The sequence below is a fragment of the Vicia villosa genome, linkage group LG1 (assembly GCF_029867415.1).
Source record: "Vicia villosa cultivar HV-30 ecotype Madison, WI linkage group LG1, Vvil1.0, whole genome shotgun sequence".
NCBI classification, from domain to species: domain Eukaryota; kingdom Viridiplantae; phylum Streptophyta; class Magnoliopsida; order Fabales; family Fabaceae; genus Vicia; species Vicia villosa.
Genome location: NC_081180.1, coordinates 156,818,422 through 156,830,088, shown reverse-complemented (window position 1 = coordinate 156,830,088; position 11,667 = coordinate 156,818,422). Strand labels below are relative to the sequence as shown.

The 11,667-nt window shown below is 34.9% G+C and overlaps 2 protein-coding genes across 2 annotated transcripts; both read right to left on the bottom strand.

The window, feature by feature from the left end:
• Positions 1-1,042: 1,042 nt before the first annotated feature.
• On the bottom strand, positions 1,043-2,903 carry LOC131658053 (uncharacterized). The gene is made up of 3 exons (XM_058927392.1): positions 2,693-2,903; positions 1,742-2,602; positions 1,043-1,620 (listed from the first exon to the last, which is right to left on the bottom strand). The coding sequence occupies exons 1-3, from the start codon at positions 2,901-2,903 to the stop codon at positions 1,043-1,045; spliced, it is 1,650 nt and encodes a 549-aa protein (XP_058783375.1).
• Positions 2,904-3,334: 431 nt separating this feature from the next.
• On the bottom strand, positions 3,335-5,145 carry LOC131658046 (uncharacterized). The gene is made up of 5 exons (XM_058927385.1): positions 4,749-5,145; positions 4,473-4,666; positions 4,152-4,415; positions 3,464-4,100; positions 3,335-3,354 (listed from the first exon to the last, which is right to left on the bottom strand). Exons 1-5 carry the CDS (start codon positions 5,143-5,145, stop codon positions 3,335-3,337), a joined length of 1,512 nt encoding a protein of 503 aa, XP_058783368.1.
• Positions 5,146-11,667: the final 6,522 nt, after the last annotated feature.

The window sequence follows — 11,667 nt, the reverse complement described above, 5'->3', positions numbered from 1 at the left end:
GAATTGAAGATCTTCTTTAAAGCTCAACATGAGAAGCAAAGACATGGGGAAAAGCAATTCTGTATAGAAACAAGCTCATGGAAATTGAAGCAAGCTGAGGGCTACAAAGCTTCAAGATCAGAAGCAAGAAGGAAAAATGTTCTGATATTGTGATAGAATATGCTTTAACTCATTCTTATTCCTTATATGTTCTGATGCATGTTTTTAGTTCTAAAATATGCTCTGTAACATTACTGTTGTTTGATCTGATACATATTATATGTTCTGATACATATCTTATGTTCTGATTCATTCATGCTGACTTTTGTCGTTTAGTTTGTTTTATAACATTTCAAGATGTAGAGATGCTCTGATGATGCTCTGGTACATTCAACAATGTTCTGATACAATCTAGCATGCAATGATTCATGAAGAAATTCAAGTTCTGAAGCTGTCCTATGGAAGCAAGAATCAGAAGCTATGAATGTTCTGAAGAGCTAAGCATATGTGAACGTCTCAACTGAAATGGAAAATACTCAGGGAAGTCTTTTATTTATAAAATTCGTCTAGTATTTATTTCAGGGGGAGATTATTTATCTCAGGAGGGATTGTTAATCTCAGGGGGAGACATATTCACACACAATGTCTATATGCTTACTAGTAACAAACCCGTGCTGCCGCACGGTTAATATTGATATTTTTTGTTAATTCATGGAAAAAACTAATTAATTTAATAAGTCGATGATAAAATCACGTTATATTTCATACGCAAAAATGGTAAACCAAGAAATTTGAAATTGATAAAGTAAAATCATTACAATAGGAGTGTTAAAGTCAGCACACTTGTTTTTGCATATGAATTTGACTGAGATTACAAAATATGTAACAAAGGCTAATAAAATAAAACATCTTTGCCACATGAATCTCCAAAATCAAGACTTTGTTTGGACCTGAAATAGCAAGGAAATCAAAACAAATTATATATGGGAGATGTACCGAACAACAATAAGGCCTATTATTATGTTAACGGCATAATAAGCTTTTATTTATAAAAGCACACCTTTCAAATGTTATGGAAGACTTCTTTGAATACAACATTAGTTGTTGAAAGCATAGGTTGTTTCTCTTTGTCATGAATAAAAATCCTTAACCCCTTTTTGGATTTAACTCTTGAGATAGCGACATATAATTGGCCATGGCTAAAAACTTCTTTTGGCAAGTACAAACTCACATTGTCAAGTGATTGACCCTGAGACTTGTTAATAGTCATGGCAAAGGAAACAATAATTGGAAATTGGCGTCTGACCAATTTGAATGGCCATGGTGATTGTGAAGGGGACAAAGACATTCTAGGAATATAAAATAAGTTACCAATATTTTTTCCAGAAATTATCTTGGCTTCAATGACATGAGGAGCAAGCCTGGTAACAGTGAGCCTTGTACCATTGCACAAACCTTCAAACTGATCTAGGTTGCGCATTAACATAATAGTGGCCCCAACTTTCAACCTGATTGAATGGTTAGGCAACCCCGAAGTTTTAAGGGCATTTAGGAACTCGGGTGTTACATGCTCGAATGCATCAAAGCTATTTGCATCAGATCTATCAATAGAATCACTACTAAAGTACTCTTTCTCTTCTCCTACATGCATTAAAAAATAGCTAAATTTAGTCGATATATTTTGGCAACAATAGTCTTATAAGGTATAAAAAAATGTCTCTAGTATTATCCGAAATAGATTGAAAAAAGTGCATTTTAATACCTGGAAGAAGGTTTGTTATATATTGGTTGATATCATCAACAACTTCGATTGTTGAAGCTAAGATCGCACGACTTTGAAGATAATTGGAATCAAGATAGTTATGCATGAGATTAGGGTACGTATCTTCAACAATTGCTTTAATGGGATCTGTGAAGTTGGTAATTAAGAACTCATCTGGAATAGGAATATCAGCATAACCATCATTTGGCTCACACATGGTCCCATCCCCAATTTTTAAAATCCACTCGGAAAAATTCCTTATCTCATCATTTGTTGAAGTAGGTTGACCAGTTTGCAAGCGCATGTTCTTTGTAAGCCTCAATACTCTACAATGATCCCAAATATAAGAAGCATTGATTGTTGCATGGATAATATCAGATCTAGTTCCTCTTGGTATAACAGGGAGGATTTGTCGGAAGTCACCGCTAAACACAACGATCTTACCTCCAAAAATTCTCTTAGATGCATGTGTGGTTCCACTCATAATATCTTTTAAGGACTTGTCAAGTGATTCGAAGCAAAACTTGTTAGCCATAGGAGCCTCATCCCATATGATAAGATCTGTCATCTTTAGAAGCTCAGCAAGATCATCTTGTTTCTCAATGTTGCAAATAGAAGTTTCTAAGGTAGGTACAGGAATCTTAAATCTAGAATGAGCTGTTCTTCCACCTGGTAACAACAAACTTGCAATCCCACTTGAAGCAACAGTCAAAACAATTTTTTTCTTAGACCTAAGAGATGCTGATAAAGTGTTCCACATGAAGGTCTTACCAGTACCACCGTAGCCATATAAAAAAAACACACCGCCTTGTTGCTTTTCTACAGCATCCATGATTTCCTCAAAAATGCTTCTTTGCTCATCTATGTATAGAGATGTATTCCAATAGAGATGTTAATTACGGTTGATAGTTTAAAACTTGTAAATTTGCATATATAATAGGGTCTTAATACCTGTAAGAGAAGCGTACAAACTTTCAAATAATTGTTGTTGAGCAACAACATCATATTGACGTTCATCATAAAGTAGCCTGTTTCCTGTAAAGGATTCAACATAATCCTTCGGATATGGCATTGTCTTGAAGTCTTCCAAACTTCGGTTATTATTTTGCAAGAGTGTTTCAATAGCCATTAGTGTTCGTTCTTTTAGTTCAGCATCACTCATTGTCAGCGCTATGAAAAAAAAAAAGAAAACCAACAATTCAATTAATTACCTTTTACACACATTAATCAAATGTTTATAAAATGTTTGTTTTGAGTGGTACCAAATATTTGTGATACAGAATGTGTTATAAAGAACCATTGCATGTAAAGCACGTGTTATAAGGCATTAATGGAAACCTCATACTGATCTGGCGTATTACATATTAAAATGTGATGTAAAGCCATAGTGCAGCAGTGTATTGATGCATCTTGTAAAACAACCTACTTGAAAATTCTTTACTGGCTATATGCAGTTATTTATGGTTGGGGAAATATGGTTTGACGTGAATAATTAAATGCATATTTTTAAAAGAAGTGCCATGTTCCATAATTTACATGAGACGAATGGGTACTGGTGCCTAGCCAAATATGGAACATCATTGCATAGCATTTTCACGACCCACTAACCCAATCTGTTACAAAAGAATACATAACAGGTTCCAAGATTCATGCCGAGTGAGAAACTTTAAAAGCTCACACAAAATTGAAACATAAATTAGAATTATAGTAAAGCTAAAATACCTTGATTTCCCGTGAAAACGCGTTGATCATAAAGAATGCCATCAGATAAATATCTCCAAGTCTTTCTCCAAACATGGTCGGGTCTATCCATGGATGATGATAGCAACATTGTCACGAATAGCTTGCGTAAAAATGGACCTGAACCCCAATGATGCGCCTCTTTGATGGCCTCGACAAACTCACGATCATCTTGTAAAAATCCCATCGTAAAGCATGCATCTCTAAAAGTTTTGAGTTTTTTACCGTCAACCGTCTTGATGTCTTGATAGCATAGAGGACCTTTTTTGACGGTGAGCATCATCCTTAAATAAAATAACTCGCCAGTGCTTTGAGGAACCCAAATGAGCCGACCAATGGTATACCCTCTTTTCCTAGGTTTCCAACTTCGACTTCGTTTATGATAAACAAACTTAGAAACAAAGTCTCCATAAGTTAGTGATCTTCCCTCTTCATAGATTTTGTTAGTCTCGAACCAAGCTGTAAACATAGACTCTGTCACACTTGGTTTGAGCAACACATCACCAACCTGCTCGTAGTCTTTGTAGTACACAGAGTTTTCACCTTCCATGTGAAAAAATAATCTCTCTACTGCTGGTTTTCTGCCATGTATGGAATAAGAAAATATCCTCCAACATGCCTCACTCGGGGAGATGTATCGACAATCCAAATATTGTTTGATCTCGTCAACGTTGTTTTTGTCTTGGCCTTGAATGATTGCTGAAATTCTATCGGAACCCTTGTTTATATATTTGAAAAGGTATTTGATAGAAGTACTTTGGTTGCACCATTCCATGTTAATATGGGCTTCATACTTCAACAACAAACTTGGATTGTGAGGAACAACATGACCACTATGAAAGATGATGCCATTTTTTTCGATTGTGTGTCCGTTGTTTCTTCTCCTATAAACCGGATAGCCATCTTGGTCCACTATAGTCGTAGGTTGAAATTTCTTAGGGTAAAACTTGGTGCACCTCATATCTTTCGTGCAAGGTGCGTTGGGATTTGCCAAACCACAAGGACCGTGAACCATGTGAGATTTGACTATTTTATACAACCGAGGGTGTGTTTCGGGATCGGGCACTTCAGCACTGATGATCTTATCAATGTCTTCTGGACCTGGATATTTGTTTGAAGGATGCAAGAAGATCAATATATGGGCATGAGGCAATCCTCTCTTTTGAAACTCAATGGTATACATATCTAACATTGGAAAAGCAACAACAAATTAGCATTAATGTTAGAATTTATATAAGGAAATCAAAGTTTAGGAAAAAAAACTCACAAGCAAGTACTTTCCCAAGAACTCCTTTCTTGGTTAAATCTGTAAGCAATTGATCAAACTTGATTTTGAAAACTCTTGAAATGATATCCGGTCGATCTTGAGGCTTCAAATGAAGAGGTCCGAGTACTCTTTGAATCTCAGGCCAATTTGGATTACAGGTAAAGGTAATAAAAAAATCTGGAAATCCAACTTTACTGCATATAGCCATACCGTCATAGTAAAGTTGGTCCATAAACCGACGTCCGCCAACAAAGGACGAAGGCAAAACAACTCTTTTGCCCATGCTTAAACCTGGATTTTGACTCTGCTCTCCCTCTTCATTTAAAGAGTTGTACTTGGACACTCGAAGCTTTGGTTGATTTTTCCGTAGCCATTCAAGTTTCTCGGACTCCAACATAGTGTAACCATCGACCAGAAATTGTTGGAACAACCTTCTAGAAGATAACAAAGTCTTAGCCTCGTTTAACCTGGTTTGAATGCGGAAGGCAAGAAATTCACGAATTGTGAGCCTATTCCTCATGCTATTTTCGTTGACAGGCAAGTCCCTATGAGCGACATCTGGTCTATAACCGTCCTCACCATAAGGAAAAATCAAAGGATACTGGTAAGCCATGTAAGCGGCATGGAGTTCGTTGATTCTCTGAAGTCGTCCTCCTCTTGTTTGCATTATGATATCCCGCATTTCTGCGGTGTCAATATCACCGACAACCAAGGCTGCAACTTCAGACACAGTAGGTTGATTATACACTCTCCCATCGGTGGATCGGCTTGAAATAAGTCGTAGCTTCAGATTTTGAGTGTCCCCACCATTTAACCATTGTCTTGCCATTTGAAAGCTCTTAGCATAGGGATTGAATTCATAAAGCATACTGGACAACTGGTTAACGACAGCAGGATCAATGATCTCTTTGTTCCTTGCAATCCAAAAAAACTTTCATTAATTCATTAACAAAAACAGTACATTACCAAGAAGAAATATGTACATTATATAATTCAGCTTACAACCAAAAAACAGTGAGTAATAACAGGTAATTACCTTAGGCCTTGCATCCGGTTTTCCACCTCATTTTCGGTATCATAAATATATAATTGAGCAAATTTCGGTTTTCCACCTTGCGGAGGCAACAAACTTCCTATTCGATGACATGTTTGACCTTGTATCCTCATGGTTGGGGGACCACGACCATCGTTAAAACGATTGTCAAACTTGGCTCCGGGTGATGTAAATGCAAACATCATATTGTAAAGTCGGATATGTTGTTGAAACTTCTTGCTCACCGTATTATCATGATCAAACAAAAGTTTTGCAAGCTGTTCCGGAGGTTGTCTTAGGATTGGTAGTTCAACTTTTCTGTTTCCACAGCACATCATAAACTTTGGGTTTGCTGAATGTGTACTTTTGTGCATCCTCTCTTGATACCACATCATTGCTTTACAAAAGCCACATTCGATAAGAGGGGAACCGATATCGTAATATTCTACATAAGCAAACAATGTATCAATGTTAGAAAAGGAACAATTTCGTGGCAAAATAGTGTTAGCTGGAAACTAAATGTTCTAGTGAAAAAAGCTGACCTTCTGAATACCCCCCCGCGTTGTAGTTTATTGAAAAAGGTGCTTCATATTCGTCTGACTCCGAACAGTTATCATCTTCGGATAGGTAGGCTGTTATCAACAAACACAGTTAATTATACATTATCTTCTTTTGAGGTATTATTTAGATATGTATTTCAAATAGAAATGTACTTTCAAAATATGTTTTATGATAATACTTTTGAGTGACCGAATGTAGTATTAAACATACCTGCAAAAGGGTCGTAGTCACTATCATTGTCAGAGTCGCTATTAAAATCCATGTTGACTGTAGGTGTAAAAATCGGACATGTTGTCTCCGTTCTACGATTGTGGTTGTTTGTGGATTGTGACAACGACGACACATTGCCTTCATTAACAGACTGGTTTCTATTTATAGCTATGTCAACTCCAGGTGCTGATGTTGTAAACACATTCCTGCAGTTCATAAAAGTCTTATAAGTGATTATTATACAGTCATATATGTATTAAATAAAGTACATGATGATTAGTACCTTGCAAGGGGTGTAAAAGTTGCAGTAGACTGCCCCATATTTATGGTATGGATATTGAGCAGCCTGTTTCCTCCCGATTGCAAGAATGAATCGGGCAATTGTTTTCTCGGCCTCCCTCTAGATCGCTTGGGAACTGTTGCAGACCTGTTTATAACAATGTATTCATGAGGTTGGCACTTATTAATTATCCATAGAGGCAATTTCACTGGTAAACTAACAGTTATAGTGGTTTCAATAAGAACCACTAAGTGCATTAAAAACCCTCTGGACTCTATTGTAATGATGTAGTCACCTAATACTATAACACCTAATCCATACTTTCAATGCCATTTTCAATATATCGATGCACTAACAAAGACAATTCATCGAGAAGTTGACTGTATAATATGATATGCACTCTTTCTAGTATAGTATAATAATTTCTACTGTAAATTATATGTATTTGGATGCAAATATTCGACATGCTAAAAGAAAGACTATGAGCACTTAGTGGGATGATCATTTTGATTAGTACAACTCCTCTTTAGTAAACCTTTGATATTGGCCTTGTTTGTAGGTGGACATATTTAAGATGTTTATGAGAAAGCAAACTAATGAAATGAAACAACTATTTCATATGTACCCTGATACAATAGTCAACAGTTTTACATCTAGCATGTAGTACATAAACATGTGATCTTTGAACAAACAAACAAAGTAGTTTTTCTATTTTATTGGTGTATTTTAGATTCTACAATTTGAACGATCAAAATAACTTGTCGGTTTAGTCCATAAACTATCATTGACAATTCTAAATCAAAAATCAATTTACAACTATACACAAACTTATTTACAACCAAATATTTAATCAAATGGCATTGGTTGGTGTACACATAACAGTTATTCATTTTTAAGTCAGACAGAGTTATAGAAAAATAGGAGATCTTATAAAAATGGTCCAATTTTTCTTAACTATAGTATCACTTAAATATGGTCCTATAAAACTATATACCACAAAACTATTATAATAATGTCCAACAATTAATTCTATAATCAAATTTGGACTCCTGATAAAATAAAAAAATGTTGCTCAGGGCTGTTTTCAGATTGTTGTACCTATTTTGTGTGTTCGTCCCGAGATACAGATTCGGCGTGGCATTACCATCGGCTGCTGGTATAGCAAACTGTCTGGTCAAGTTCCTTGCCATATTTGGGATTCCATATTGATTCTTGGGCCTACCCCGACCTGGTCCGTTAGTTGTTGTAGCTCTGTTGAGAATTAAAGCCATGACTTGCTAGATCAAAAGTATGTATAATAATTGCTATATATGTAAAAACTTAGTAAATGGTTATATATGCAAAAAGCTTAGTAAATGGTTAAATGGTTATATATGTGTCCAGCCTATATCACAGTTTCTAGAGGATAACGTTTGTTATACGAACCTTGAGTTATTTGGATCAAACTTTACTTGACACACAAGTTAATGTGAAATGGGGCACTACCTCCCATTTGAGTTTGGCTCATCAACTATGTTTACAAAATAATTAAAGTTGTTCAAAAGAAGTCAATAGAAGAAACTAACGTGGATATATTCGACGAACTTCCAGCCTCAATGACGATGTTTTCTTGTTCAGGCGATGGTTCAACAGTAGAGGAAGGAAAAAGTACATCATTTTCCTTCGTATTAGAACTGGATGCAAAATTGGAAAATAGATTTCTTCCCAAAGTTTCCAACTGGCAGGACCTGAAATTTGTATTAAACTGGTGTCTTGATATGCTAGGTTCTGAACCTTCGAAACGTGGACTTAAGAAAACAGGCGTTCCAGTTGTTTGAGCGTTGTTATTAATGTTATTAAATGATGCGGTCAAATCGAGCAAAGGCTGCCTCGGTGTATTTGTCATTGGAGTATTCATCACGGTATCAGCAGGTTGTAGTTGTTCAGGATTACCTTTTTGACGTTTGGAACGATTCTCTTTCAAAATCAACGATCTTTTTGACCGTGCCTTTTTCTCGTCAAGTTTTCTGTCAAAAGGGTCCATAGTTGGCAACACCCTAAACCTAACACAATCAAGCAAAATTCCAATGAATTCAGTTAGTAGGTGTAATTAAAAGACAAATGAACCAATGCCATTTAGACATACAACACCCAACATAACTATTATCTGTACACCAACCAATGCCATTTACTATAAATTTAATGAACCAATAGCAGAGTGTAAAGTTTGGTTTGTTAAAAACGATTAAAGTTCATGCCATCAAGAAATATAACTTGGTAGTTGCTCAAAATAAATGAGTCCCACCAACTGAATTAATTGAAAGTTGTCTCTTCTTTCAGATTATTATAAAATGACCATAATGAGAGGTAAGTAAAACATGTTTCAATAACAGGTTGGAATGATTTCACAGAATAACTTGAGGCCAAGCCTTTGTAGAGCATTCAAACTAAGGTGAGTAACCCAGGCCCCCCACAACTTATTTTTTTACAACATAATAAACCAGCATAAGGTATTCCTCTATCAAGCTTAGCTTCTTTGTTTATAAGGGAAGCACCTATGTTTATGTTTTACTATAATCTCAACTGTAGTGCATCCAAGACATTAATATTGACAGGAAGAGTATATATGTTTTATAGTTTCCATTGATTTTCAGATTTTAACAACAATGAAGATGGTTTACCTGAAAATCTCTATGTATGTTGTTAAAAATATGGGAGATATGTCCACACTTGCAACACATGCATCCCATAATTCAGAGCCATTATTTTTATTGTTCAAGGTATGTTAGGTAAATGAGTTATTCATTAAAAGTTTCACATTGCCTAAGTTATGTTGATTTTCGTGAACACATCTATTTTTTAATTTTAAATGAAATCTTTATCTATAATCAACAATCTAAAAAACTTGTTTCAAAAATATAATGAAATCAAAGTGGATCAAAGGGTAGCATATAGGACTGTCAAATTTATAATGAAATCAAAGTGCAATTTTAATACACATCTACTGACACGTTTTGTACAAAGGCCATGTATAGATTTTAAAAGATATCAAAGTGTAGCATATAGGACTGTCAAATCTTTAGCTGAAAATGTCAAGTAAAAATATAAAATGATTTAGCTGTTGCAAAAGTGAAATTTGTTTGTATCTAAAAGTCTACATGTGTGCCATAGACCTCAAGAATTGTAACATTTAAACAGACTAAACATAAAAATGGCAATTGAAAAAGTAAAATTGAAAGTATAAAAAATTGACTTACCGTATTGCAAAGCCCCATGCATTTAAGGTTGAAGTGACTTTAAGCTAAAGTGTTTCCCATAATCATGGCCCTTGTACTATGAAGCAGCATAGATGTGCCAGAAATCTGCAATCCTAATATCACTGGATGTTGTTTCCAATGAAAGAAAATTGTGACAGCCTGGTTTACACAATAGGTAAAGTTGAAAACCGGCAGATTTGGTGAGAGATACACCTGATCATCCAAGCTGATGCAAAGCTGTCCAAACCTACACCCTGTTCGGTTTCCCAGAAATCAGGATTGAAAGGAAAAGTTAGAGAAACTTGGAAGAATTAACTAAACATGATTTAAACAATAAATATACAAATCTGAAAAGATATTCCCATTGAATCCGATTGAAATAACAGAAAAATATTTAACAAAATTGTTGTTTGAGTGTTTAACAGATTTGTATTTAACTTTACACTATAGGAAGATAGTTTGAGTATTTTGTCAATTACCATTTTAATTATTTAGCAGAACATTATTTGATCATGGTATCTAAGTATGAAGCAACAAAATTTCCTACCAGTTTTAGTCACTAACTTTCCTTTTATTCTTGTAATCTCAACACATTATAATAAAATTTGTAGCTTAAGTAATGGATATTGAGTATAAAATATGATTAGCTTGTGCTGGGAAGTGACAATACTGTACACGACTATCAAGGTGTATGGCAGACAAAATGAGCATACTCAGTCATTTTCCAACATTCTTTAACATGTATAATGAGCATACTCATACCTTGAAAAAATACAGAAGATTCATACAATAAAAAATCAGCACAATTCATTTTACTAACATAAACAGAATTACATGGTGGATAATTAGCAACTATCATTTGTTTCAAAATGGTAGGTTAATTGTTAACAACCATCATTTGATTCCACGGTTTGATACTTCTTAAAACTCCAATTGCAGCATCACTGTCAGCTCCTTTATAGCATTAAGAAATAAGCATGTAGACTTATATTTCCAACATACATGTGTACTAATATTTTCTCACAGCAGAAAGATATTTGGCGTGTGGTCCATGATAAAAACTGTTTTTCAAGTTTCAAGTGAAATGCTTTGATTGAAAATTGTATTGGTTTTAGCATGCACTCAAAATAATAAATATATGGATTCCTTGCATTTTCAATTGGGCATGGTGCTGTTAAATATCAGAGTGCTGTTAGGTGATATAGCAAGCTAAGTGTTAAAATTGTTGCATATCTGCTGCATGTGTTCCTCACTAACCTACTACATGTATCTACTATCCATATGGCAATATATATTACTTGAAATCTTGAAAGAACAGACATTAGATTTCAAGTACATTAGACAATATATAATCGGAGCTGATATGATGGAATAAAACAGTAGTTAATATAGGGGACTTAAACATTTAAGATTCATTACAAAAGTATCTTAACGATGAGTTTAAGAGTTAAAGTACATTAGACATGGCATTTTCAAGTTCTTGATGAAATTGGCCAACAAAATGAGCACAAAATAGTTGTTAGATATCCTTACAAAAGGGTTCATATGCTAGATTAAGCACCATAAGAAGAGATTCATAGCTGAAATAAACCCACCATA

Coding starts and splice junctions, on each gene's coding strand:
- LOC131658053 (XM_058927392.1), bottom strand. CDS start 2,903: ATGAGTGATGCTGAACTAAAAGAACGAACACTAATGGCTATTGAAACA. Junction 2,603..2,692: donor TTTGTACGCTTCTCTTACAG/GTATTAAGACCC, acceptor CTCTATACATAG/ATGAGCAAAGAAGCATTTTT. Junction 1,621..1,741: donor TATAACAAACCTTCTTCCAG/GTATTAAAATGC, acceptor TAATGCATGTAG/GAGAAGAGAAAGAGTACTTT.
- LOC131658046 (XM_058927385.1), bottom strand. CDS start 5,145: ATGTTGGAGTCCGAGAAACTTGAATGGCTACGGAAAAATCAACCAAAG. Junction 4,101..4,151: donor AAGGCCAAGACAAAAACAAC/GTTGACGAGATC, acceptor TCCCCGAGTGAG/GCATGTTGGAGGATATTTTC. Junction 3,355..3,463: donor CGTTTTCACGGGAAATCAAG/GTATTTTAGCTT, acceptor CTTTTGTAACAG/ATTGGGTTAGTGGGTCGTGA.